The 26,427-nt window shown below is 40.2% G+C and overlaps 1 protein-coding gene across 1 annotated transcript in view; it reads left to right on the plus strand.

Moving 5' to 3' along the window:
• Nucleotides 1-26,427, plus strand: part of NR3C2 (nuclear receptor subfamily 3 group C member 2) — a 371,722-nt gene that overhangs the window by 297,907 nt on the left and 47,388 nt on the right. The window contains exons 5-6 of the mRNA XM_012556240.2: nt 5,175-5,525; nt 7,319-7,463. Coding sequence (XP_012411694.1) covers nt 5,175-5,525; nt 7,319-7,463 — 496 coding nt within the window. The remainder of the gene's footprint in view (nt 1-5,174; nt 5,526-7,318; nt 7,464-26,427) is intronic.

A 26,427-nucleotide genomic window follows, 5' to 3' on the forward strand; every position in this document is an offset into this window, starting at 1 on the left:
TATGTATGTATATATATGTATATACATACATGCATATATATACATGTGTACATATATATATATTAATATAATTTCAATATATCCTCTCTTTAATATATTCTTACTGCCAAGACCTAAAACTTCAAAACATGGCATGAAGGTTTTCTAAAATGACAGAATTTTTGCTTTCAGTTTTTCCAGTGAAATGGTGTGATTTTTAAAGTCCCATATATCAATCCTCTGTTTTATTCTACCCCAGAGGAGAAAAACCATCCTGATTACCCATCTTTAGGACAAAAGAATCATTAATTGGGCACACTTGAGAAAGACAGTGATGCGCGTGCTGTGAAGACTCTGTCTCCGATTTTACTGTGGGATGCAGGAGTGATAGAATTCCTCACTCACCCATCACTCACCACACCAGCAGTTTATGGGAGGGGTACATAGCAGGTCATATCAGCCTCAGGAGGTAGAGCAAACCAATAAGGAAACCTTGCCATGCCATATTTGAAGACCTTTTTGAATCCTGAGATCCCAGTGGAAATTTATCAAAAATTTTATACAGTCCCACCAGGAGGTTCCCTGCTTGCTGTTTTGGATGTCGGTCAGGACAGGAAGCAGGGCCTTCCTGTTGAACAGTTCCTGGGGGAGCAATTTATGGAACAGAAGAAATCTATAGAGTTGTCTCCCAGCAGTGCCAGTAGGAAGTGACTGCCAAGATGCTGATGGTAATTAAGGACTTGGCATCTGAGGGCTGCCAGTGAGCAAATACTATAACATCCAAGGAGAGGGAGCGAAACATCGCCAGGTGGAAATGGGACTAGGAACTGTTTACAGTCACATTAATGTAACACACACAATACACACACACGCACAACACACCGCTACTGTTACTGACAATGGAAAAATGGAGTGTGGCTCTGGCCAGCCTGAGAGCATGAGACCACAAGCCGAAAGGCCCTTACTCCATGTTAATTTAGTAATGTGGTAATTAGTGCTAAGACCCTAAATTTAAGTTCACTGATGGTTTGGATAATGGGAACATAACTCATTAAGACTCTTCGGCCAAAAATGTTCCTGTGTAATTAGCAAACATCTTAATTACACACTTGCATGTGAAATCTATGCTATTGTTGAAGTATAAAAAAAATATAAGTTAGATAAAGAGGAAAGAATTAGAAGCGAGGCTGCATAGCAAACAGGTCAATAAAATCATGGGCTCTGAGCCAGATGTCTGGATTCAAATCCTAGTCCTAATTATTTACTAGCTCTGCAGCCTTGAAAAAGTACTTAATCTCTCTGGGTTTCAGTTTCTTTAGTTAACAATGCAGAAATTTTATCTTAAAATCTCAGAAGTTTACCTACAGTTCCTACATGGAAGTGAATGTGATAGCTTATTAAAATTCATAAAAGTTTTAGAAATCAACTAAATTTGTTCAACAAACATTTATTGAGGACCCATAGGTGTCAGGAAGTGAGATGGTATTATAGGAAGGGATGTTGTGTCTGCAGTTGAGTCGATTCCCACTAACAGCGACCCTATGTGACAGAGTAATGGATCCCTGGTGGAACAGTGGTTAAGAGTTCGGCTGCTAACCGAAAAGTCAGCAGTTCATATCCACCAGCTGCTTCTTTGAAACCCTATGGGGCAGTTTACTCTGTCCTGTAGAGTCGCTATGAGTTGGAGTCAACTTAAGTCGCTATGAGTTGGAGTCAACTTGACAGCAAAGCAAAGAGGATTTTTTTTTTTTTTTTTTTTTTTAATGACCTAGTATAACTGCTGCCCCATAGGGTTTCCTAGGTAGTAATCTTTCCGGGAGCAGATTGCCCGGTCTTTTCTTCCACAGAGCTGCTGGTGGATTTGAACTGCCAATATTTTTGTTAGTAGGCAAGCACTTAACCATTGCATCACCAGGGCCCCTTATAGGAAGGAATACATAGGCATTTTCACCAACTTTGAGGAGCTTGAAATCAGAACACAGTGTGTATTAGAAGAATATAAAATTTTCACACATTTTGGAAAGGCAGCTAAGTATGATTAATGATGTAATTAGAAGCCCTATGCTTTTAGAAAAGATACTGAATGAATATGCTTAAAGAATCTGTACACTAAGATATGTATTACCTCGAGCTGTTTAAATAAATGTAGATTATTACTCAATTCCAGATGCCCTACATATATTCACAGAATTACAGCATAAAGCTAAATGTAACTGAAATGCTAAAAGTAACATTGATAATCTGCTCAATAGGTTATGCTACAGGCCACAGCCTTGTATATAAGTGCTAGAGAAAATATTAAACATTCCTCTTCATGATATTTCATAGCACCGACTTCAAATCAGCCATGAGAATAAACACAGCATCATAGGCCTAAGGCCTAAAACAAATACTAATTTTGTAATTAATTTTCAAGCAAATACCACTTTTAATAAAATTTGAAAATATTACAGTTGACTGTTTCTAGTCAAATTATGGTTCTTATCAGCTGTTGTCTTACAAAGGAAGAGAGCATTTTTTTAATAATTTTTTTTATCGTACTTTAGGTGAAAGTTTACAGAACAAATAGTTTCTCGTAAACAGTCAGTACACATATTGTTTTATGAAGAAGAGAACATTTTAATGAATTAGAATATTTTTACTGTTTACAAAATTATAGGAAAGAATGAAAGTAACATTGAAATATTATTTCAGATGTTGGTAATGATGTTCAGCATGTTTTCATTTGTCGTATGCATTTAGTCTTCTGTGAGATAGGAGAGGGGAGCAGCAGCATCCCAGTTTATCAGATGAATCAGTTGACGCTTAGGGTGAGTCTCTGTGATGCAGAAGCTGGCCCAGGTATCTAATTCCCTAAATGACAAATTCATGTAATTAAGGGTTTTCTCAAACTCTCTGTGAATTATCAATTGACTGCCATTTTGAATTATTTAGGCATTTGGTTCTTTTCTTTTTCTCTATTTTGCCTAGTTTTTGAGGCACTTTGCTGAGTATTTCTTCTTTTGTTTGTTCACTCATTCATCAGAACCATCCTGGTTACCTACTATCTGCTCAGCACTGTCGGGCAGTACCTTGGCAGCAGCTTCCCTTTAGTGCGCAAGAACAGCATACATCTGACTTTTCTTGGAAACAGTTTTGAAAATCACATTTTTCTGTTTCCATCTTTTATTGAAGAAGAGTCTATAAATAAATGAAATAATGGAAATTTAAAATTGTTTTGCTAATTTTGAACTCTATAAAGACAGGAATTATGCCTTATATATCTTGTGCCCAGTTCCAATACTTGAAAATGTGTAGAAGATATTATATGGTGTCTTGTCTTTTATCTGAACTGGCAGAGTTTTCTTAGATAAATATCGATGACCATAATTGTAAATATCAATGGTTATTTTTAAAATCAAGTTGATTACTGTGGCATGAATCTAGGTTAAGTTTGTATCCTCTGAGTTCCCCCACATATGTTAGGGGAAGCCGAAGGTGTCTGCTTAAGAATTTTAAAATAAACTGAAAGCCTTACAATTGCAAGGTAAGTTATTACCACAGCCGAAGTTCAGTTTGGCACTGAGCTTTCTTTTCTGTTTGTTCATCCATTTTCCAATTGTCTATCCATCTACACATCCATCTCTCCCACAGCCCCCACATCCCTCCCCATTCTTTCATTTATCCATTATGTATTTTAAGAGCCCTTGAGAGAAATGTGGGAAAACAGCAATTGCTATTAAAGTTCATAATTATTTTTTAGATTTAATTAAGATGAGTACATTATTGTCCAAAATGGGGCACTTTTGGGAGTGAGCCGAATAATACTGGTAATCATGCTAGGAAAATGAGCATAAACCAGGACTGTACTGGGTAAATCCAAACATTTGATCATCCTAGTTGTAAATAATGTGACCTAAAAAAATCTAAAGTGGAATTCCTATGTAGTATTTTGATATTTTTCACTTGTAGACTATATAATACGTAAATTGTTCAATTTTATTAAAAAATGGAGAGAGTAGGACAGATTTTAGGGAGAGAGAGAGGATGTGTGTTGGTGTAACTTAGACCTGAATTTTTTGTTTGTGTGATTATTCTTGTAGATTCACTAGTTACTCTCCAGTTTGGAATTAATTTCTTCCCTCTTTTTGTAGCAGTTGCTTTAAGGTTGATTGCTCTCCCACTTATTCAGCAGGAATCTGTGAATCACTTTCTCTAAGTGTAATATTTCCAAGGTCCTGCTAGGGGGGTGGCCTGTAAAAGAGGAGGAACACCTAGTCTTTGTGTTTCAGCAGTTCCCGCTGTACCTGGGAGCATGGGGCTAGTTGCACGTGCATAAAATACCATGCTTAAGCAAGCAACTGCTCATGGACACAACATGGAGAGTGGTAGATAAGCACCAAAGAGGCGGAGGTAAGGGACCAGGGAGACCTAATTTGAGGGAACAGAGACACCATTAAGATAATAAACTTAATCAGGCCATCCTTGTTGACAGCTCTTTGGTGGATAATGGGTGGGAGTTATTAGCTCATGTCCTATTTAGTTGTGACATATGTAATTTATTAGCATATGAAGTAATTTGTCCTTTCTCTGAACTCTTCATCTATGTTTCACATATACTGGCTGTGTGATCTTGGACAGATTTTTTTTAACCTCTCTGGTCTCAGTTTCCTCATTATAAACTGAGAATCCGAACACTACCTACCCATAAAAATTGGTTAAAGTCTTTACAACAGTGCTTGGTATTAGTATACATTCTGAAAATTCTAGCTATTATCATTTTTATGGTACCTTATTTCTATCTGCCCTGAAATACAATTTTGTGATACATTTCATATCTCCCCCACTAGGCTGAAAACTTGTTGAAGAGAAAGTATAAGGCTAGATCTTACTGAAGATGACTAGCTAGATTCCTGTGCAGCTTATAGAGTATCTCTCAGACGTGCAGTGAAGATTGGTAGCATGAATTAAGGGAAGGAGGAATTTGCTCTCCTACATCACAAGTAATAAAAATTGGACTGTGTACATTTTCTTTTAGAAAAATATTTAAAAGGCAATGCTTCTATTGGTATAAGAAGACCTCTTTAGAAGAAAAGTGTGTTGTGTGCAATATAAGGCAATGTTTGATTGAAATTTAACTCATGGTATTCCAAACATAATTTTAATTTGCCTTATCATTTATATATATATATATATATTTTTTTTTTTTTTTACAGCTCGGAAGTCAAAAAAGTTGGGCAAGTTAAAAGGGATTCATGAGGAACAGCCACCGCAGCAGCAGCGACCCCCTCCACCCCCGCCACCCCAGAGTCCTGAGGAGGGGACGACATACATCGCTCCCGCAACAGAGCCCTCGGTGAACACCGCGCTGGTCCCTCAGCTCTCCACAATTTCACGAGCACTTACGCCTTCCCCTGCTATGGTCCTTGAGAACATCGAACCCGAAATTGTATATGCAGGCTATGACAGCTCAAAACCAGATACAGCCGAAAATCTGCTCTCCACTCTAAACCGCTTAGCAGGCAAACAGATGATTCAAGTCGTGAAGTGGGCGAAGGTACTTCCAGGTAAGACAGCCTCTCCTTTCATGGTCTGCATCCTGAACTGAACAGTTCAGGGCAACACACTTCACCATATCCAAAAGTACTATTGTAGATGGCTTTCCATTAAATCCTGATACGCATTTTTAAATTGGTATCAAATTGATCAAGTGTGTAGGAAAAATCTGGTTAATATTGCTAATTTCTTCTGAGAATACAGAGTAAAGTGTCCTGTTGTTGATATAATGCATGTATCTCTTACGTTGATGACTAAAACGGAAAATTTCATCCCAAGAATATTAGTAAGATAAAATACATTCTATTTGTGAGTGCACAAGCTGAGCCCATATAATGAGCTAATCTAAGCATAGGCCCAGTAAGCCAAGCCTATCAAGTAAGTTATAAGAGAACCACACCAACCGAACCTGTTGCCGTCAAGTGGATTCTGACTCATAGCGACCCTATGGGACAGAGTAGAAGTGCCCCATAGGGTTTCCAAGGAGCAGCTGGTGAATTCAAACTGCCAGCCTTTTTGGTTAGCAGCGAAGCTCTTAACCACGTAAGAGACCCTGTCAAAAAAATATCATCTCAGCTGTTTTAATCGTACATAAAATTCCTACTTTCGTCATTTCTGTAGTCTGTAGGACTTTTTTTTTTATATAAGGCCCCTATTAATTTACAAAAGGAGTCTCTGAGAGGTGCAAATGGTTAACATGCTCAGCCTCTAGCTGAAAGTTTGAAGTTTCAAGTCCACCCAGCGGCACCTTGGAAGAAAGGCCTGGAGATCTGCTTTGAAAAATCAGCCATTGAAACCCTATGGAGCACTTTTCTAATCTGACACACATGGGGTTGCCTTGAGTCAGAGTCGATTTGACAGCAGCTGGAACTGGAAATCGACAGAAACACAACTTAGAATTGATCTGACATTATCCCTTAAATTCGTTAGTCCAAAGCAGTTCCTTAGGTTGCCTGTCATCAACCAGTAGCCGTAAGAAAAAAGATTGGTGAAGCCTCCGGTGATTGATTCCTTAAAGAGGAGCTTACCCAGATGAAACTCTACAGAGAGAGTAACATGATGCCACTGGGAATATGAACCAAACTTGTTGCCGTCCGGTCGATTCCAACTCATAGCGACCCTATAGGACAAAGCAGAACTGCCCCATAGGGGTTCCGAGGAGCAGCTGGTGGATTCGAACTGCCTACCTTTTGGTTAGCAGCCGAGCTCTTAACCACTGTGCCACCAAGACTGTGCCACTGGCAATATAAGGGGTGAGAAAAGGAACAAAAGAAGGGCTCAAAGCCCAAAAAGGAAGACTTTGGGAAGGGTGGGGGTCAGGTGTCGAGGATGCTTATTCTACTTCAGAATGTTGTTGAAGTCTACTATCATCCTGGACTATGAGAAGCAAGGAATAATATTTTTTTAGCCACCACAGACTCATGATAAAATCTTCCACCATTATTGCAGATATGCAGGTGTTAACAGTTATTAAATTACACTTTATTTTAGTGAAACAAGTTGTACAGGTAAATACATATTCTTTCAGTGTGACCAAGGGTTTTAAATCATCATCCATGCTGAAACTCTAACTGAACTTCCAGTTTTAGTTTGCCCTGGCAGCTCAGCCTCCTTGAGAATTTAGGATGAATTTAAAATGAAACCTTGAATAGGCCAGACCATGGTGGGTGCTCTGTAAATGACTGTTGAATCCATTTGAGTCTTTTAGGGCAAGGTGGCTATTTGGAGTTGACTTAACTAGCTTCTTCCTGGGATGTACTTAAATGCTAAGTGTATTTCTGTGATTAATTGTTCTGTTCTTCAGGATTTAAAAACTTGCCTCTTGAGGACCAAATTACCCTAATCCAGTATTCTTGGATGTGTCTATCATCATTTGCCTTGAGCTGGAGATCGTACAAACATACGAACAGCCAATTTCTCTATTTTGCACCAGACTTAGTCTTTAATGAGTAAGTATCTATTAATTAGCGTTCATAAAATAAACTGAAGAGTTATTCGTTATGCTTTTTTTATGATTTCTGAACAGATGTACCTTTGTGAAAGAATCTACTGATACTGTAATTCTTTGAACACTTAAAAAATACATAGTTTGAAAAATTAAAAATTAGTTTTTACAGAATTTTAATGCATACTATGAGTATATATAAATGTGTGTGTGTGTGTGTTTATTATTATGTGGGAATTGTCCCAAAAGAAAGATGATTCAGTTGGCTCTGAGAACTGAACTGGTGCATAGCCACAGTTAATAGAAAGCAATCTCTCTTTTGGTATCTACTCCAGTTGGGAAGACTATCTAATTTCTAGGAAGTGTGAATGTATAAAGTGCCAGTTTTTGCAAGCGTTCATATAGTGGTTCTTTTGTTAACAGTATACAGCTGCTCAGTGTGTTTTCATGACAATCATAATTACCCTTCTTTGCAATCATAAAAAAGCCAAAATGTTGTTCTGTAGTTAAACATTTTTAGTTTTATGTGGCATTTAGAAAGATTGAAAGAACTGAAATAGATTTTTCTCTAATCATGAATTCCTTCCTATTTTAAGTTTACATTTTGATACTGTTGGCATTCACCATTTACACATTTCATTTATGTTTCTGTCCGTGTACTTTTTCATAATTGTTGGGTCAAGGAATGCTTCAGATTAGAAGGCGCATTTGAATTATGACAGTAACCACAGCCGTATTCTACCAGATGGCTCTCCCTACAGATATGAAAATAGAGGATTCAGTAGGGCAAGAGGCAGATGAGAAGTAGATGGGTAATAAAAGAAAAGCACTGCAAAAAATTAAAAGCAGACACATAGTGCCAAGATACCCCAGAAGTAACTCACCTAAGAATACCAGTTTACCCAAATGTGGTGTACCACAAGGACAATTTTAGTCCCAAGGTAAATTAGGACCATTGGTTTTTGGTTCTCAAAGTGACCTCTCTTTTGGAAACTTTTCAAAAAGAATGATAGTACTGCGTGCATTTTCACCAAAAATGTGAAGGGAAGCCAGACAACTGATACGCACGTTTTAATTTATTTGTTTTCCTCCATAATCAGCTGATAATTATCAAATAATAAGTCTGTTTTAAAATAAGTTCTGTAAACCAAGAGAAAAAATAGTTAAGGAGGGTCCTTGTTTTAAAAGAGTTTGTGGGTAAATTAGAATCTCTATTAGTGCCATTTGGTGTGCCTGCATTTGATTTTGTTTTTACGGAAATTTGAACGATCCATTTAATCTTCTTAGTATGTCTATTAACTGTTAATTGTGTCTAAACACAATGCACAGGTTCCCAAAAAGTGCAAAATTGAAAGAATTCTTTAAAAACGAAACTTAGGGGAAAGTACCTTATATTTGATGTTTGGCGTAATTAATGTCATTATAGCATTTTTGGAAGGAGCCCTGGTGGTACAAATGGTTAAGCACTGGGCTGCAAACCAAAAGGTTGGCAGTTCAAACCCACCCAGCAGCTCCACAGGAGAAAGACCTGACGACCTGCTTCTGTAAAGATTATAGCCGAGAAGATCCTATGTGTGTCAACTTGGCTAGGCCATGATTTCCGGTATTGTGTGATTGTCCACCATTTGGTCTTAGTCATCTAGTACTGCTGCAACAGAAATACCACAAGTGGATGGCCTTAACAAAGAGAAATTTATTTCCTCACAGTCAAAGTAGGTTAAAAGTCCAAATTCAGGGCGTCAGCTCCAGGGGAAGGCTTTCTCTCTCTGTCGGCCTTCTTCTGTTGGTGTTCCCCCGGACTAGGAGCTTCTTTGCACAGGGACCCCAGTCCAAAGGACACACGCTCTGCTCCCGGCACTGCTTTCTTGATGGTATGAGGTCCCTCCAACTCTCTGCTCACTTCCGTCTTTTATATCTCAAGAGATTGCCTCAGGACACAATCCAGTCTTGTAGATCCAGTTCTGCCTTACTAACACAATTGCCACCCATCCTCCCTCATTAACATCATAGAGGCAGGATTTACAACATATAGGAAAATCACACAGTACCAGGAATCATGGCCCAGCCAAACTGATACACACATTTTTGGGTGACATAATTCAAACCATGACATATGGGGTAGTTCTGCTTTGTCACATTGGGGTCACGATGAGTGGGAGTAGGGTCAGTGGCACCCAGCAATAACATAGAGTTTGAGAAATAAATAAAAAATATTAAGAACGAACAAATCTGTCTTGGAAGAAGTACAGCCAGAATGTTCCTTAGAAGCAAGGATGGTGTTAATGGATTGAATTGTGTCCCCCAAAAATGTGTGTCAACTTGGCTAGGCCATGATTCCCAGTATTGTGTGATTGTACACCATTTGGTCATCTGATATGATTTTCTTGTATGTTGTAAACCCCTCTATGATGTTAATGAGGCAGGATTAGAGACAGTTATGTTAATGAGGCAGGACTTAATCTACAAGATTAGGTTGGGTCTTAAGTCAATCTCTTTTGAGATATAAAAGAGAGAAGCCAGCAAAGAGACATGGGGATCTCATACTAGCAAGAAACAAGGGCCAGGAGAATAGTGTGTCCTTATTACTTAGGGTCCCTGTGCTGAGAAGCTCCTCCATCTGGGAAAATTGATGACAAGGACCTTCCTCCCCCGGAGCTGGTGCCCTGAATTCAGATTTCTAGCCTCCTAGACTGTGAGAGAATAAACTTCGGTTTGTTAAAGCCATCCACTGGTGGTATTTCTGTTATAGCAGCACTAGATAACTAAGACAGACGGTGAGACTTCGTCTCTCATACTTTGGACATGTTATCAGGAGGGACTAGTCCCTGGAGAAGGACATCATACTTGGTAAAGTAGAGGGTCAGTGAAAAAGAAGAAGACCCTTACACAGTGGCTACAACAGTGGGCTCAAAGATAACAATGATTGTGAGGATGGCACGGGAGTGGGCAGTGTTTCGTTCTGTTGTACATGGGGTCACTATGAGTTGGAACTGACTCAACAGTGATAAGAAACTAAAAAAAGAAGAGGTTACCTAAACCTTTGTATGCATTTGTCTGTTCTGGAAAATAGGGATGGAGACAACATGGAAGCAACAACAGCAAAAACTGGTTGCTAATGCCTCACGTAGTTAAATGTTATGATACTACATAATTATTGGAACAAAAAATTTTTTTCCCTGTTCTTAAAACTTTTGTCCTCAACTCCAATCCAGCCTTTTTTAGGTTTTCTCTCCACTGGAAAGAACAAGGCAGGGCTGCATTTTTCATAGGAGTAGACTACTCCCAGGAAGCATTTGGAAGTTAAATATAGCTTTTTGGTCAAATTACATCAATAAATAGAGCTCAGTGTGAGGTGCTATGATAGAGCCTGTATTCTTTAGGGAAACTACCAAGTTACAGAGGATGTCCTGCAAGTAAAATCAGAATGCATATGTGTGCTTCATCCTGCATTTATTCAATGAATATTTATTAACTGCCAGCAATGTTCTAGGCAGTGGTCTTAAAATAATAAGGGGGGGGTGGAGATACAGTCCCTGTCTCCTGGAACATACAGTCTCATGAAGGAGACAGAAATTAAAGCATCTTGTAAGTAAAATTATAATTGTAGTAAATACTGAAAGGTGAAGTGGTTTGAGAGCGTTTAATGGGAGGAATTGATCTAGGCAAGAAAGACTTCCCTGGGAATGAGTAAGCGCCATCAGGTGAAGGAAGGATAAGGGGAGGAAAATTGATAGAAGCTGAGGGATTAGCATGTACAGAGGCCCAGTGGCAGGAAGGGACATAGCTCCTTCAAACAAGTGAGAGGAAGGCAGTGCGGCCTGAGCAGTGGGAATGGAGGGGAGCATGGGAGGCTGGAGCAGAGCTAGAGGCCAGATCCTGTAGGCTTTGGAGGCCCCATCAGGGGCTGGATTCTTTTTCCTGAGAGCAATGGGAACATTGTTAAGTGTTCTAAGCAGTGGGGTGTATTTAATTTCCTAGGCCTGTGTCTTAGTCATCTAGTGCCGCTATAACAGCAATACCACAAGTGAATGGCTTTAACAAAGAGTTTATTTCCTCACAGTAAAGGAGGCTAAAAATCCAAATTCAGGGCGTCAGCTCCAGGGGAAGGCTTTCTCTTTCTTATCAGCCTTCTCATCAATCTTCCCCTGGACTAGGAGCTTCTCTGTGCAGGGACCTCTGGTCCAAAGGACACACTCTGCTCCTGGCACTGCTTTCTTGGTGGTATGAGGTCCCCAACTCTCTGCTTGCTTCCCTTTCCTTTTATCTCTTGTAAGACAAAAGGTGGTACAGGCCACACCCCAGGGAAACTCCCTTTACCTTGGATCAGGGATATGACCTTAGTAAGGGTGTTACACTCCCACCTTAATCCTCTTTAGCATAAAATTAGAATCACAAAACGGAGGACAACCACACAATATTGAGAATCATGGCCCAGCCAAATTGATACATACATTTTTAGGGGGACATAATTCAATCCATGACAGCCTGAGATAGCAAAATATTACAAAGTGGGTGACTTTAAACAACAGAAATTTATTTTCTCACAGTTCTGGAGGCTAGAAGTCCACATTCAGGGTGTAGGCAGGGCCGTGCACTCTCTGAATGCTCCAGCAAAGATCCTTCGTTGTCCCCTTCAGTTTCTGGGAACTCTGGGTGTTCCGTTGGCTTGTAGACATTCCTTGGTTTCTAGGTAGATCCTCACGTGTTGTCTTTCCTTGTGTGACTCTGTTTCTGCGTCTATTCTCCCTTTATAAAACACCACTCAGAAGGGATTACGATTGACCCTGCTCCTGTCTGGCCTTGTTTAACTTAGCTGATGATAAAAGAAAACCATTTTCCAAACAAGGTCACATTCACAGGTACAGGGGCTAGGACTTCAACGTAACTTTTTCGGGAACATGGTTCAGTCCATAACAGGCTAACATTTCGAGATTTGTTTCCCAAAAAGATGCCTCTGAATGTGGGAAGGAAAATAGCCTGGAAGTGAGTCAGAGCTGATGCAGAAGACCAGATAGAAGGCTGAGAGGGAAATCCAGGTGAGGGAAGGTAGAAGCTCGGGCTCGGGTAGTAATGGTGGAATGGAGAGAAATGCAAAGACCATGAGAAGGTGAAATTGGCAGTAGTTGCCGGTGGATTAGATGTTGTTAGGAATTGTAGGAGAGGGAGAAGTCAGTGTCAAGGATGACTCCAGGACTCTGCCTCAGGTTCCAGGAAGGGCGTGGTAAGGTAGGGAGCAAGGGAAGTGAAAGCGTGAGGACATTTTGAACAGTTTTGAGCATACTAAGCTTTATTTCCTTTTAAACATCACCCAGTAGGAGATACTAAATAGGCAGTTGTTCATAGAGGTCAGAAGTTTAAAGAAAGGGCCAGGATGAAGATATAAATTTTGAACTCATTTATACCCATTGCCATCGAGTTGATTCCAACTCATAGCGACTCTATAGGACAGAATAGAACTGCTCCACAGGGTTTCCAAGGAGCAACTGGTGGATTCAGACTGACGACCTTTTGGTTGGCAGCTGAGCTCTTAACCACTGTGCCACCAGGGCTCCAACTCATTTAAAAAAAAAAAAAAAAAACCTTGTTGTTGTCTAGTTGATTCTGACTCATAGCAACCCTACAGGATAGAGTAGAACTGCCCCATAGGGTTTCCAAGGAGTGTCTGGTGGATTTGAACTGCTGACCTTTTGGTTAGCAGATGTAGCTCTTAAACACTACACCACCAGGACTCTGAACTCATTTATAGAGGTGGTAATTAAAGGAGGAAAGGCAGGAGAATGTTGTGCCACAGAACCCAAGGAAAAAGACGGCTTCAGGAGGAAGGTACAGCCACCAATTGCAACCCCAGTGAGATGCGAACCATGAAACATGCCTCACCCATTACCTGCAAATACCTGTGACATTTGTGTCTCCTGAACATGTCCCTGCACTGTCTTTGAGCCATTACCTGTGCTTCCATTCCCTTCCACGAAAGTGAGGGACGCCACCTGGCATTTTGTGGAAGGGAGTGATGTGTGCTGCTCATTTCAGGGTAACGTGGCTGGTGTGATCCTTGCTCACTCTCCTACTAACCCCCACAATTTCAAACCCCCTCTGATCAGCCTTGGCAGCTGTCTTAGGTGACCGTGTCCCTCCCTGTTTCATTGGACCTCCTCACTGAAGTCACCGACTATCTCTTAATCCTTTTTAATTTCCAGCATCTGACATTATGCTTGGGGCATAGTAAGTACTCCATAAATAATTTGCTGAATAAATGAATTATTGAATAAATGAACCAAACAATCCATTAATCCCTCAGTCTCTAAGGGGCTTTAAAAACTATCATTTCAAATTTGGGGGATGGAGCTTACATTAAAGCAGTGTGATGTTGGAATGCATTGCTTTCATTACCAAAGTCATTAACCAGTTGCAGTCGAGTCCACTGCGACTCATGTGACCCCACGAGTCAGAGTAGAACCATACTCCATAGTTTTCAGTGACTGATTTTTCAGAAGTAGATTGCCAGGCCTTTCTTCCAAGGCACCTCTGGGTAAGCTCGAAACGGCAACCTTTTGGTGAGCAGCCGAATGCATTGATCATTTGCACCACCCAGGGACTCCAACAAAGGCATTAATATATTTTAAAAAAAAAAAGAAATAAAACTTTAATAGCTGATCATTTGTCTTTGCCTTCAACTGTGAAATGAATCTTAAAAGTTCCCAAAGATCTTATTCTTCATATATGCATTAGCTTTTCTGGAGGTAGAGGAAAGGCCTAGCATATAGAGGTTGTGTTTTCAGAAGCCTGTAGCACTATCCTTTAGAAATAATTAAGGCAAACATCCTTTTTGGTTTTTTATTAAACATTGGGGGTGAAGATATGAGTTAATACTTTAAATTAGCTTAGAACTTTTCTTATTATAAACTCAAAACTTTTCAAATAGGTATTAAATGATTAATTATTCAATTTTATCTTGAAACAGCTTATCATATATTGCTACAGATCACTGCAAGTATTCAAATTTCTTATCAATTCAGTACACATATTAAAACGCCCATTTAAGCCTGTAATGAAATTTCTTCCGAATTTTTTTTTCTGAAATGAAGTTCAGTGTCATGCTGTTTTTCTAAGTCTTGCAAATATTTTAAAATTAAAAGTCTATTTAAAGGAATTTTTATATTGTTTCAAGTAGTAGCCCAACGGGGGAAAAAAATTGGGGTGATCTTTTACTATCTTCATAGTTACGAACCTTTTATTTTCTTAGTTGAGAGCACTTTGGTTAGAGAGAGCAAGAGCGAGACATTTCTGAGGGGACTCGAGGTATTAGCCAATTAGTGAGGAAGGTGAATTCAACCCACACTGTCCTCAGTCTTCATAAGCCCTGGCTATGTGGTGGCAGCACCAGTAGAAAGTGTACAATCCAGTTATCAGTTATTTCATGTCATGTTTTCATGAAGTGTTGCCTATCTCGTTTGTGTTCCCAGCTGGCAGATCAATGTGCTAGTGCAGTCCAGTTGTCCTTAGGGAGGGGCTCTCCTGGACCACACAGCCCACACACAGCAGCACAGTGCTCTTAGGGTCCCATTGCAACTAGCGTTCCTAAAGCTTCAATAACCCAGTAAGTAAGCAGTCACCGTTGAGTCTAGTCTGACTCATGGCGACCTCATGTGTGTCAGAGTAGAACTGTACTCCATAGGATTTTCAATGGCTGAGTTTTCGGAAATAGATCACCAGGCCTTTCTTTCGAGGTGCCTGTGGGTGGGCTGGAACCTCCAACCTTTGGATTAGAAGCCAAGCGTGTAACTGTTGACACCACCCAGGGACTCCAGTAGGCCTAGCATATAGAGGCTGTGTTTTCAGAAGCCTGTAGCACTATCCTTTAGGCTAGGATCAGACCCTCCTCCTGGAGGCCAGTGGCAGTTGGCGTTATAATGTGACAAGCCCTGCCCTGTCCTCCATGGGTGGCAGTTAATATTACTGAGGTCTAGAGGACACCTCTGTGCCTGGACCCTTGCTGCAGCAGGGTTGGGGCCAGTGAGGATGAAGGACAGAATTCCCGGTGAGAGGAGCCAGATGAAGTAGATGATAGGCCTGGTCCCCAGGCCACTTTCCCCTTCAGTGGCTCCTTTTGTTTTTCCTCCTCTACTCATAACCTGCTTCCCTTCCTACTTGTTTCAGATTAGGATTCCTGACTTCCCCTTTGCTCACCGGGAAACTGTCCTGTGAGTTTCTGTAGTTTCCCATCCCTGACCTCTCTCTCCTTCTCCTCCTTCCCACCTTCCTCCTCCTTTTTCTTCCTCCCTCTCCCTCCCCACCCCATAATATCTCTCTCTGACACACTTGCACGCACGCACGCACAGACCACACACCTCTTTTCCTGTCAATGAAGAACAGCAGCTTTCTGAGATTTCCATTGTGTTTTATTTCTGGATGAATATAAGATTGATATATAAGGGAATAAACTTTAAATAGACAAGAAGTTCTCCTTCTATGCCTTATGTTCCCATTAGAAAGTGGCTGTCCAGGCCATGTACCAGCAGTAGAGGGCCAACATCTGTAGCAGAGCATTCTGATCACTTTGTGGGGCCGCAGTGGCAGCTCCCGCTTTGGAGGGCACATGCGCAGTCTATTTCACCGGATTCCCCATCACTGCTGCCGTTTTACACCTGACCCTCGTCACTCATGTCTGGCCCGTGAAAACAGTTGAGTTTGAGACCCCTAAATAAAGAAAAGCTATATCAGAAGTAGAAGATGGTGAATCCTAGTCTACAAAGGGCAGAAAGTATTTTAGAAGGGAATTAGCTTCCTTTTACACCAAGGTAAGATATAAAGCACCCAGTGTTTAAGAGGTCAGCTGCTAACTAAAAGGTCAGCAGTTCGAATCCGCTAGCTGCGCCTTGGAAACACTATGGGGCAGTTCTACTCTGGTCTATATGGTCACTGGTGAGTTAGAACTGACTTGATGACAACAGGTTTTGGTTTGGGGGAAGGTGCAGTGGGACCTGAGGAAATGTTATAAACTATGAACAAGAAATGATCATTCACTTATATGTGGAGACAGAGAAAAGGTAGGCACAGTCCCCCAAAACAAGAGGTATTTCCCTCTCTTCTTTTTTTTTTTTTTTTTTTTTAACAGTATTTCTTCCGCTTTAGCAGCCTAGCTTAGTGGAAAGAAGTAGGATTGGAGTAAGAAGTCCCAGCCAATCGCTGCCAAGGAAGCAAGAGTGAGGGAGTTTCTGAAGACATGGGGTAACTTGGTGTGGCGGCTGCTGCTTCTGAGTTACTGCTGTGCTCACACTTAGACAGAAGTTGCTAAACTGAGCAAGCAGAAGACAGGAACTGCCTTTTCCCGAGAATGATTAAAACACTGCAGAGAGTGGTGTAAATTTAAGACTAAAACTGTAGGTAGACTTTCTAACTCACTTCTGAAGCTGTCTCCTCTTCCTTTTCACCTAACCTTGCCTCTCATTTTGGGCCACTCTCAGGAGAAGGCGATAAGTGATGTTCATTCAAACCGTCCTTTCATTTATTTGGTCAGTCAGTATTTACTGAGCACCTTCAATGTACCAAGCATTGTTCTAGGCATTGGAAATACAACAGTGAACAGAACAGGCAAAATTCCCTTCCCTCATGGGGCTCACACTCTGGCAGTGGGTGGGTAGGTGGGTGAAATAGGGAAAAAAATGAAGGAGCATTGTGAGGAAATTCCTCCCACTGTATCTCCAAGGAAGATGGTTCAGATAACATTATACAAAGAAAGTGGTATTTACAACAGTAGGATGGAGTTCTATTGAATTCCTTCAGAGGGTTTACTAGTACCCTTGACTGGCCATCCTGGATGCCTTTTAATGCTTTGATGGATCCAAGCTTATTCTTGTCTCAGGCCCTTTACTATTGCTCTTCCCTCGGCAGGAGGATGGCTTTTTTGTACCTTTTCTTTCTGCTCAGAATATGCCTTCTTCAGAGAGACTTTACCTGACCACAGATCTAGAGTAGATCCCTTCACCGAGTCCCTCGCCATTATATCACCTGTTTATTTCCCCCCTAGTAGGTCTCCTGCCCCATCAGGTAGGCTGGGGGCGCGCAGGAACTTGGCCCGTGTGGTTGACCTCTGCACTGCCTGCAGCTAGAACAATGCCTGCCGTTAGTACGTGCTTGATGAACTAAGTACTTTTAAAATGCTATTTTCAGCATTATTTCTTGCTGCTTCTCTGCATAAACCCCACACCAGTCAAATTAACTGTCTCCATTTCTTAGTTCTGTCTTTCCAGTGCTGCCTTTCCAGCCTGCTATTTTACGTGTGACCCACTTCACGCATGTCTTCTTCTAACATTTGCTTTCTCCTGAAGTCTGCCTTCCCCTTCCCTCGAGCTCACCCCAAAAGACACCTCCTCTCTGAAGACTTTTCTAACCACCAAAAGCAGAAGTGACTTTTCCTCCCAAACTCTTCATAGACTTTTTTTTTTTCTTTTTGGCTATATAGGTTGGTGCTTTTTGTGTGTTCTGTATACATTTATTATTTCACATACCCTGTAAACTCCTAGATGACAGAGAGTATATCCTTTTTGAAATTATCCATAGTGTCTACCAAAAGGGTGCTCCATAATTATTGGTTTTTTAATCAGTACTCTTTCTAACACAATGACCAGAAACAGTATTTCAAATGTAGATTTACTTTACAATGTCTTTTGGGCTTAACGTATGAACTTAATGAAAAGGATTCATTTCTGGAGACTTCCATTAAAGTTTTACTTCAAGAACACTGCTGTATGTTAATATTTCTTGCGTGGTGTTTCTTGTAGTACAGAAATTTTCTAAGGAGTTAATGAAGCTGGGCAGTTGCTAGTATGATATGAAATTAAAGCAAAGCAAATGTGAGACCACAAGCACAGTGAACTGTTTAAGCTCTGTACAGCTCTACTGGGATCAGTTACAGTTTTAAGGATGCAGGAAATGTATCCAAGCTTTACTCTGGCTAGTTGGAGGGAGCTGTTTTTTATTTGAATGAAGTTAAAAACAGTATAAGATCATATGTGATCTTTAAAAGGCTTCATGTGGCTAATAGTAGCATATTGCTTGTTACTTCAGGTAAAGTGCTCAAGGACTTTGGTCTCCTCAGCTAAAAATATTTTTCTTTTCCATACAAAATAAAATCACTAGAGTGAATTTCTTTATTGAAAATTTGATAGAGAAAAATGAGTTTCGACAGAGTGATTCGATCGCAGGATTGAGGCAAGAGGCAAGGAATATCCATATCAGTCAATTACAAAACTAAGGAGAGTTTCAGGCACACTCGCTTGACATACAAGACACAAGATGCTCTTTGATGCTGCCTCTCTGGGTTGAAAGAAGGCTACACACTTGAATGTGTCTTAATATATAGTTTTCAGAACTTGTGTCTTTAGGCACTCCTGGAACATAGCTGAGCCACATGACTACCCATTTTTACTGTATTACACATGGGAAATGGTTTGGGTACTTTATCCCCCACTTCTGCCCATAAACCTTAAGCTAGTTTAATAGAATTGTGTGTTGGAGGGCTCTGAAGAGGTTATTTAGTTTTCAGGGGGTCCTGGGATTGATACTTTGCTGGAAGAAAAAGGCAGAAGAGAGAGGGGAAAAAATTTTAAAAAAGGTCATTTTTTGAAGACACTCAACCTTTTTATTAAAGCACACCTGTGTATCTAGGTCACTTGTGCAGCAGTAAGTGTTTCCTAAGCCAGCGTACTTCTTTACAGGTGCAGTAACTTTTGTGTAACATGGCCCATCATCTGTTCCCCTCTACGTTGGAATTGACACCACCTCAATAAAATTAACAGTTTATAAACTCAGGATTACCTTTTTGCCATAAGCGTTACGTCACTTTCCATTTACATTGACACTGCAGCCCAAAAGTAAGTCATAATCTAGAAGTTTAGAGGAGGGATTTGAAGAGTTATGAGCAGATGCTGAAAGCTTGTGAAAGGCATTGTACTCAACACTATCTTGAACACTTTATCTTACTGAATCCTCACAGCTCCGTGAGATGTAAAATTATTGTCCTTCTTTTAAAGATGAGGAGACCAAGCCTTAGAGGTTAGAACCCAGGTCTACCTCAGTCCAAAGCTCAGACCTTTTCAGCTAAATCGAGACTTCTACATTGACTCTGGAACTTGCTTTTTCAGTTAGACACTGGGGGCCAATATTGGTTTCATTAGGGGGTTTCAGATACTGTATATATTTGGAACCTTTACTGACCAATCATATATCATCTTTCTTGAAAGTTATACTTTAAAAGGAGCCCTGGTGGTGCAATGGTTAAAGCGATCAACTGATAACTGAAAGATCGGTGGTTTGAAACCACGAGCAGCTCTTCGGGAGAAAGGTGTGACAGTCTGCTTCCGTAGAGATTTACAACCTTGGAAACCCTATGGGGTCGCTATATAACTCAGAATCGACTCGTCGACAATGGGGTTTTTTGGTCTGCTTTAAAATGCGTGAGAATATGCCCAGTGTATAGAAATACACATGAGAAATAAAATATTCTCAGAAAAACTGGAACTTTGATTCAAAGTTTGAATTGTTTCTCCAAGTAAGTTTTCTCCTCTTTCTGTTTACTTTGGCAATTTAAGCTCGATTTAGGATGAAGATTTTAAATAAATTCACCAAAACCTGTTTTCCTCTCTTTCTGATACCATGACAGTAGTTCAAGCTCAGTTGTTGAAGCTGAGGCCCGGTCTGTCTTTTGCTGCTCAGAAGCTTGATGCTGTCAAGTGAGGGAGTTCACTCCGCTAACCTTTGTTTCCCTTCTGCAGATTGAAGGAATTGGATCAGATCAGTGGTCCACAAACTTTTTCTTCTCATTATCCCCCTTAACACTCTTGAAAATTATTGAGGCCCCCAAGAGCTTTTATGTTACTTACATCCATCAGTATTTATTGTGTTAGAAATTTCAACAGAAATCTTTAAAAATAATTATCAATTCATTATAAAATAACAATAACCCATTACATATTAACATAAATGACGTATTTTTATGAAAAATAACTATTTTTTCCAAAATCCTCAAAAAAATTAGAAGAGTTGAATTGTTTTACATTTTTATAAATCCTTTGCATTTGGCTTACAAGAAGGGAGTTGCAGTCTCATGCCTGCTTCTTACCTTCAGTTGGTTGTGATACGTTGTTTTGGTTGAAGTACCTGAAGGAAAAAGCCTACTTTTGGTTGAAGTATATGAAGTAAAAACAGCCTCATGAAGACCTCACAGGTCCCTGAAAAGGTCTTGGGGATGCCTAGAAATCCTCAGATGACACTTTGTAAATCACTGGATTAGATGAGCTCTGAAACTCAATCCAGACTCCAGACTCCAGCTAGCTCTTGGCCTTGGGGTCAAGTTCTAGATCTTCATTTCCTCATACAAGAGAATTACTAACCTATATTTTAGACACCAAAGAATCAAAGTTAAATAGAACATACTCCCTGTACTTAAAAGATTCCATCTACTAGCAAAGTAGCCATTGAACCCACTACTTGTCATTTACTATACTTGATACTTTGGTATGAATTGTCTCACTTATATTCAGTTACGTTTTAAGGCAAGTATTATTATCACTTTTTTAAATGATGCAGCTGCTTCAGGCAGAGAGAGGTTCAGTAAAGAATCCAAGATCACATATCCACTGAGAGGTAGACCTCATGTTTGAGCCTAGGGTTTACCTCAAAGCCCATGCTGTTTTCATTATACCACGTTCCTCCCTTTCTCGGCAAAATGATGGAAGTGGAAGGGTCTCAAAAGTTCCTTCCAACCGCTTATGGTTTTTGACTCTGTAGTTCTGCTTTACCCATGAGATTATTTATTTTTATAGCTTTGGGAGCTTGGTTAGAACTAGATCAATTAAAAAAATTCGAGGACAATGTTGTAAATGAGTATCCTAATCACTGAGATTAACATCTTTGTTTTTATTTCTACTGGTTAGCTAAAATATTATGAACAGTGGCTAACGTTTCACCAGTCAATAATAAATATTGAGAATATCAACAATATGCAAAGCTCCATAGTGGCCGTTGTAAGGAATCCAAAGAAGCAAAATTTTCATTCTCCAGAGTTGTATAGTGTGATTGGTGAGGTAAGACATAGATACCTGAATTGTTGTTTAACAAGATGAAGAGCAAATGACAAATAAGTTTTGCCAATGAGTGCTCCTGGAGTATAAAGAGAGATTGATCACTCTGGGTAGAGTGGTGGAAGAAAGCTGCCTGGCAGAATTGACTGGCTTTAGAGGCTGTGTTAGCCTCTGAAAGAGGGTCAGAATTAAGAAGGGTTAGGATTTGGGTAGGCATGGTGAAGAGGGTACTGCAGTCTAGGCGGGAAAGGGATCAGTCTCTGAAACCCAGAGTTGAAGTATCAAACCATGGGGCCTGGAGAACTGTGGGCTTATAGCTCAAAACGGAGGGGGCTTTTTCTCTCCCACTCCCCTTTTTTCCTTGCTATTTCTGCTTTTGCTGTAGTTTCTCTTTCCCCCATCCTTCCATGACTGGTCTCCCCCCAACCCAACTTCTTATCTTTCCACTTCTGCTTGACTCTGTTTTTCCCTCCATTTTCTGGCTTTATCTTTTCCTCCCTTCCATTTTGCTTACTTTCTCCATGTTGTTGTTGTTGTTAGTTGCCACCAAGTTGATTCCAGCTCGTAGGGACCACACGTGACAAAGTAGAACTGCCCGATAGGGTTTTCTAGGCTGTAATCTTTGTGGGAGCAGATTTCCAGGTCTTTCCTCCTGCACAGCATCTGGGTAGGTTTGAATGGCCAGCCTTTCAGTTAGCAGCTGAGCGTTTAACCGTTGCACCACCAAGGTTCTTTCTTCTCCCCATACACCAAAAAGAAAAACCAAACTCATTCTTGTTGAGTCGATTCCGACTCACAGCAATCCTATAAAAAAAGGAAAAAACAGTTGCTGTCAAGTTGACTCTGACTCATGGCCATCCCCATATGTTTCAGAGTAGAATTGCTCTCCATAGGGTTTTCAGTGGTTAAGTTTCCACAAGTTGATCGCCTGGCCGTTCTTCTGAGGCATCTCTGGGTAGACTCAAACCTCCCAACTTTTCAGTTAGCCGAGTACTTTAACTGTCTGCACTACCCCGAGACTCCCACAGTACCATAGCCCCTGACTGTGTCATGTAGAGTGGGACAGTATCACCAAATACTGCACTTGTTGAATAAAAATGTTATATTCCACTGTCTTAACTTCGCAGTTAGGTTTGTTAAAGCTTTCATAGGCTTTTTCAGGGGGAGTAAACCTGATTAAACAAATTTGCTTTTTCACTTCAATGTGACCTTTTCAGCTCTTTTCTTTGGGTGGGCACCCTAAATGGAAAACCTTTTCTTGAAACCAGTCTTGGTCTTGGCCTTAAAATCACTGAAATCTCTGTTTCAGGAATTACTTGAAGGAATGGATTTGCTTTTTTCTTCTCCCGACTGCTGTTCCTTGTCTTTGTTGCAAAAATCATTGCAGCTAACTATGTCCTTAATACCACCCCACCTCCAGCCCAGTTGCTTGTGCTGAGAATTACATGAGGAGGAAGGGTCTTGGATTGCACTCCCCTCTCTCTCTTAGAAGGTTGCAGAGAACACAGTACTTGCTGGGGACTGGGGTGGGTCCTGCTTGCTTGGGAGATCACAAGGATATAACACCTTTGAGGGTGTTAGCCCTAACACTCATTGCATCTACTCAATGACCACAAAACCCAAAGAATAATTCATTTTTGTTAAAGAGAGACTGTAGTCATTGAAGAGAAACTATATGGCCACTTTCAGTGAGAGGAAGTTCACAGAATTTCAAAGTGGAAATGAAGGTGAGAATAAATCAGCTGCACTCCCTAGTTATCTTGACTACCGATTTTATACAAGCAGGTAAAAGAGGTAAGTTTTTAGGTTATACATTGAGTAAGCGTTCTGTTCACTTCATTTCATGTGCACGTGTAGTACGCGTTTCATTTTTGACATTTTAATGGGAAATAGATGTTGCTCCTAGTGTGGTATCCTGGTGGTATTATACTTATTTCACCCGGTAATGAATGATGCAGTTGTTCATAATGTCCTGAACAAAATCTGCTTTGTGGCAGATGTTTAGAATTGGTAATAAGAAGGGGCACATGGCTAATCTCTAATAAATTAATTGAAATGAACATCATCTTTTTTTATTCAGGCAGATGATTTCTCAGGTTTTGGAATGATTCAAACAAAAGAAACTGTCTTTCAGCCAGAATTGTGGCACTTAAAAATGTTTTCTATGACAACATTTGGTTAATAAATTTAGTGTTGTTGTTAGGTGCCGTCAAGTCAGTTACAACTCATAGCAACTCCATAAACAACAGAACAAAACACTGCCCTATCCTGCACAATCCTCACAATCATTGCCATGTTTGACCCCATTGTTGCCACTGTGTCAGTCCATTTCGTTGAGGACCTTCCTCTTTTTCACTGACTCTCTACTTTACCAAGCATGATATCCTTCTCCAGGGACTGGTCTGTCCTGATAACATTCCAAAGTGCTTGAGGAGGTGTCCCGGCATCCTCACTTCTAAGGAGCATTCTGGCTGTACCTCCTCCAAGACAGATTTTTTCATTCTTCTGACAGTCCATGATATATTCAATATTATATGCCAACTCCATAATTCAAATGCATCAGTTTTTCTTCAGTCTTTCTTGTTCATTGTCCAGCGTTCACATGCATATGAGGCAATTAAAAATGCTTTGACTTGGGTCAGGCACACATTAGTCCTCAAAGTGACATCTTTGCTTTGATTAATACTTTAAAGAGGTCCTTTACAGCAGATTTGCCGTATGCAATATGTCCTTTAATTTCTTGACTACTGCTTCCATGGGCATTGATTGTGGATTCAAGTAAAATGAAATCCTTGACAACTTCAATGTTTTCTCTGTTTATCATGATGTTGCTTATTGGTCCAGTTGTGAGGACTTTTGTTTTCTTTATGTTGAGTTGTAATCCACACTGAAGGCTGTAGTCTTGAATCTTTTTCAGTAAGTGCTTCAAGTCCTTTTCCTTTTCAGCAAGTGAGGTTGTGTCATCTGCATATCGCAGGTTGTTAGGGAGTCTTCCTCCAATCCTGATGCCACGTTCTTCTTCATGCAGTCCAGCTTCTCAGATTATTTGCTCAGCATACAGACTGAATAAGTATGGGGAAAGGATACAACCCTGATGCACGCCTTTCCTGATTTTAAACCACATAATATCCCCTTGTTCTGTTCACGCCTTTTGGTCTATGTACAGGTTCCTCATGAGCACAATTAAGTGTTCTGGAATTCCCGTTCTTCTCAGTGTTATCCATAACTTGTTATGATCCACACAGTCAGATGCCTTTCCATAGTAAATAAAACACAGGTAAACATCTTTCTGGTATTCTCTGCTTTCAGCCAAGATCCATATGATATCAGCAGTGATATCCCTCGTTCCGCATTCTCTTCTGAATCTGGCCTGAATTTCTAGCAGTTGCCCGTCGATGTACTGCTGCAACCGTTTTTTAATTATCTTCAGCAAAATTTTACTTGCATGTGATATGATATTGTTTGATAATTTCTGCATTCTGTTGGATCATCTTTCTTTGGAATGGGCACACATACGGATTTCTTGCTGTTAGTTGGCCAAGTAGCCGTCTTCCGAATTTCTTGGCATAGATGAGTAAGTACTTCAGCATTGCATGCATTTGTTGAAACATCTCAGTCGGTATTTCATCATTCCTGGAGCCTTGTTTTTTGCCAAAGTGTTCAGTGTACCTTGGACTCTTCCTTCAATATCATTAACTCCTGATAAGCTACCTTCTGAAGTGATTGAACGTCAACCAATTCTTTTTGGTACAGTGACCTTGTATATTCCTTCCATCTTCTTTGGTACTTCCTGTGTCGTTCAATATTTTGCCATAGAATCCTTCAAAATTACAACTTGAGTCTTAAATTTTTTCTTCAGCTCCTTCAGCTTGAGAAATGCTGAGCATATTCTTCCCTTTTGGTTTTCTAACTCCAGGTCTTTGCATATTTCATTATAATACTTTGTCTTCTCAAGCCACCCTTTGAAATTTTATGTTCGTTTCTTTTATTTCATCATTTCCTTTTGCTTTAGCTCGTCTGTGTTCAAAAGCAAGTTTCAGTGTCTCTTCTGACATCCGTTTTGGTCTTTTCTTTCTTTCCTTTTTAATGACCTTTTGCTTTCTTCATGCGTGATGTCCTTGATGTCATTCCACAGCTCGTCTGGTCTTCAGTCGTTAGTGTTCAGTGTGTCAAATCTATTCTGGAGATGGTCTCTAAATTCAAATGGGATATACAAGATCCTGCTTTGGCTCTCATGGACTTGTTTTAATTTTCTTGAGCTTCAACTTGAACTTGCATAGGAGCAGTTGATGGTCTGTTCTGCCATTGGCCTCTGGCCTTGTTCTGACTGATGATATTGAGCTTCTCCATTGTCTCTTTCCGCACATGTAGTCAATTTAATTCCTGTGTATTCTGTCTGGTGAAGTCCACATGTATAGTAGCCATTTATGTTGTTGAAAAAAGGTATTTCCAGTAAATGGGTTGTTAGTCTTACAGAATTCTATCATGTGGCCTCCTGTGTCATTTTCTATCACCAAGATCGTATTTTCCAACTATTGATCCTTCTTCTTTGTTCCCAACTTTTGCATTCACCAGTAATTATCAATGCATCTTGATTGCGTGTTTGATCAATTTCAGACTGCAGAAGTTGGTAAAAATCTTCAGTTTCTTCATCTTTAGCATTAGTGGTTGGTGGGTAAATTTGAATAATAGTCATATTAACTGGTTTTCCTTGTAGGTGTATGGTTATTATCCTATCACTGACAGCATTGTACTTCAGGATAGATCATGAAATGTTCTTTTTGACTATGAGTGTAACGCCATTTCTCTTAAATTTGTCATTTCCAGCATAGTAGACTATACAATTGTCTGATTCACAATAGCCAATGCCAATCCATTTCAGCTCAC

The sequence above is a fragment of the Trichechus manatus genome, unplaced genomic scaffold, assembly GCF_000243295.1.
Source record: "Trichechus manatus latirostris isolate Lorelei unplaced genomic scaffold, TriManLat1.0 scaffold00059, whole genome shotgun sequence".
In the NCBI taxonomy this organism is placed as follows: domain Eukaryota; kingdom Metazoa; phylum Chordata; class Mammalia; order Sirenia; family Trichechidae; genus Trichechus; species Trichechus manatus.